At 36.8% G+C, this 3,026-nt stretch overlaps 1 protein-coding gene across 1 annotated transcript; it reads left to right on the plus strand.

Annotated features, from left to right (window-relative positions):
• The first annotated feature begins 766 nt into the window (after positions 1-766).
• On the plus strand, positions 767-2,221 carry LOC149250264 (aspartic proteinase NANA, chloroplast-like). The gene has a single exon (XM_089453591.1). It carries the CDS (start codon positions 767-769, stop codon positions 2,219-2,221), a length of 1,455 nt encoding a protein of 484 aa, XP_089309717.1.
• The last annotated feature ends 805 nt before the right edge of the window (positions 2,222-3,026 follow it).

Here is a 3,026-nt window from a genome sequence, read left to right on the forward strand (position 1 = left end):
TTTATTTCCAGCTCAAAACTTTACTTAATGATAAAGAAAAATTCTAATTTAAAATAAACCAGCTAAATATCAAATTGATTTACGGCACCATTTTGTCGATGAAAGAAAGAATCCTCTCCTCCCACCAATTTACAAGTTCTACCTGGTATAATATATATTATTGTTTAATTTATAAAAGTGTATATAATAAATAAGTGCACAAATACATTTCTTTTTCTAGGAAAAAAAATTCAAAATTTTATAAAATTGAGAGAAATTTTGAAAAAAAAGTATATTTTCAAAAAATTCCCAAAATTTTATAAAACTGAAGGAAGTTTTGACAAAAAAAATTTGAGGAAAGTTTTGACCAAAAAAGTTGTATTCCCCCCAAACAAAAAACAAAAAACATCTGTTTTCAAATTTAAATAAAAAAACTAATATTTCATCCTATAATTTTGTTTTATTGAAAAAATAAACCTGCCAAATAATTACAACTTTTGCTTTAATATCAAATAAACTATTAAAAAATAAAAACCCTTTATATACTGTCACATGTATTGTTTACTAGGTAAGTGTTCTTGATGGAGGTTGAAGGGTGGTTCAAAGATGACTACCATTAGAAAGTGCATGGCTCTGAGATCATATGCCAGCTGGAAGAAGACTATTATTAAGAAAATATTGTTTTCAACACCATCCCTAGTGTCTATTGTATTTCCATTTATTGCGAGTAGCTGTAATTTATTATTTTAACATTAATCTAAACTATAAATAAAACCATTGAGTACCCATGTACAAAGCAAGATTGGTTCGTGTTCTGGGTGACACTGATTTTGCTTTCTTTCATATCCAGATAAAAATGGGGAAGCATGGCTTGTTTGTGTTGCTTTTCATCCTGCATTTCTTGTTGTTGCTGCAACATGCAAATGGAGGTGAAGATATAAGTCTGAAGATGGAGATGAAGATGATCCATGAGCAATTGACAAGCAAACATGAGGTGATACAGACACTTTTACGTGTGGACTCCATCAGAACAAGGTCTTGGCAATACAAGAATACTTCTTATCATCACAGGAGGCTTGGAACTTCAGGCTTTGAAATGTCAATAGCCTCTGGTGCAGTAGACATGGGAGCTGCTCTTTACTTCGTGAATGTGAACGTGGGAACCCCTCCTCAGCAAGTTCTGTTGGTTCCAGACACAGGCAGCGATCTTGTGTGGGTGAATTGCAATCCCAAGATCCGATCTGCTACCACAAAGCCTCTTCCCACTTTCAGACCCAGAAAATCCTCATCTTTAGCATATGTTCCTTGTAATTCCAAAGATTGCAGAGAGATTTCCCAAACCCCATCGATAGCATGTTATGGTTCCACGAAGGCCTGCAAATACAGCCAGGGTTACTTGGATGGCACCACCACCAGTGGCCCTTATATCTGGGATACCATAACCTTGAAGTCCACCAATGCCAATGGTAGGCTATTTGGGGCAAAAGGGGTGTTGATGGGATGTGGAATGCAGAACCAGCCTGCAGATTCACCTGTGAGCTCTGGAGGCGTTTTGGGATTAGGTCAAGCTTTCACTTCATTTGCTAAACAAACTGTTGGTTTATATGGAGGCAAGTTTTCTTTCTGCTTAAGAAACTATCTGAATCCCCTCACAGTGAAAAACTCTCTGGTCTTCGGAGATATTCTGCAACACCCCTCCAAGCTTCTAAGGAAGCCTGTTCAGTATACCCCTATTCTGCAAGGAGGCACATCGAATTATTATCTTGGAATTGAAGGAATCCTTATCAATAGAAAGATTCTTCCCATCTCCAGCAATGCTTGGAAAATGGATGTGAATTCTGGCAATGGAGGGACAATTATAGACTCTGGTACTTCTCTTACTTTTTTCACAACTGAGGCGTATAATGTAATAATCAAAGCCCTCAGTGCCGCCATTGAATATCCCAGCGCCACAACACAGGATCCCACGCAGTTTGATCTGTGCTTCAAGACATCTGGACTGAAGAAATTGAAATTGCCTGCTCTGTCAATCGTTTTCGGGGGGGGTAAAATATTTACTCCCCCTCCTGGCAACTATATCTTGGAGGTGGAGGAAGGAGTGGGATGCGTTGGGTTCAAACCCATTTCGGCTGGGTCGCCAAATATTATTGGGAATCTTCTGCAGCAGAATTTCTTCTTTCAGTACGATGTGCAGAAATCTCTTCTTGGTTTTGCTCCAGCTAAGTGTGCACTTCATAACTGATAGTCTGGTTTGTCTGTCTACTGTTACTCATGTTGTTAGTGTAACTGCGGGTTACTGATTCATTTTGTGTGTGTTCATCGGAATAAATAGATCGCGCTACTGATCCATTTTGTGGGTGTTCATCAGAACAATAGATGATGTCGAGTCATCTGTCATCTTTGTTACGGGCTTCGCCTCTCTCTTTTGTTATCAAGCGAGGCACGAGTCTCATTTCCTGTTGAACACCTACGTTGCAATATGTTTCAATTCTTTTGTTTTAAAGTTCTGCAACCCTACTTCGGTGGGGTCGGTTCTAATTATTTGTTTTAATATTTGAATATAATGTAAATTGTGTCCTATTTTTTGCCGAGGAGTATAATGGTTTGTCTTTTGTCAAATAGGGAAGGAAAATAAATAAATAAATGTAAATTAGGTATTTATATTAATATATATATTTTTTTATTTTTATCTTAGCTGAGTTTTTAAATGATTGTATAACTATTGTGTAGAGTAGTTATAATTTAAGGAGATTTCAGTGATTAAAATCATTGGTAGGTCACACTAGCCCTTAACATAGCTAGATTTTTGCCCATAGACCTGTAAAAAGGCTAGATTTTTGTCCATAAACTTATGGCTTGAGTAGCCACGACCCAAGGATATCCAAGTTGTTAAAATAACTTGGGAATAGCACCCTAGGTGAGCCACACCAAACCTTAACATGGTTAAATTTTTGCCCATAAAATTTCGAAGCCGTAAACTTAACAAAACATCATGTCACCATCTATTCAATGCCCATGAATTGTATTTATATTAATATTTAAAAATA

This window comes from Pinus tabuliformis, chromosome 7 (assembly GCF_031772625.1).
Source record: "Pinus tabuliformis cultivar Carrire ecotype Pingquan chromosome 7, CPIR1, whole genome shotgun sequence".
In the NCBI taxonomy this organism is placed as follows: domain Eukaryota; kingdom Viridiplantae; phylum Streptophyta; class Pinopsida; order Pinales; family Pinaceae; genus Pinus; species Pinus tabuliformis.

Excerpts from the sequence above, each read along its gene's own strand:
- LOC149250264 (XM_089453591.1), top strand. The coding sequence starts at position 767 with ATGTACAAAGCAAGATTGGTTCGTGTTCTGGGTGACACTGATTTTGCT.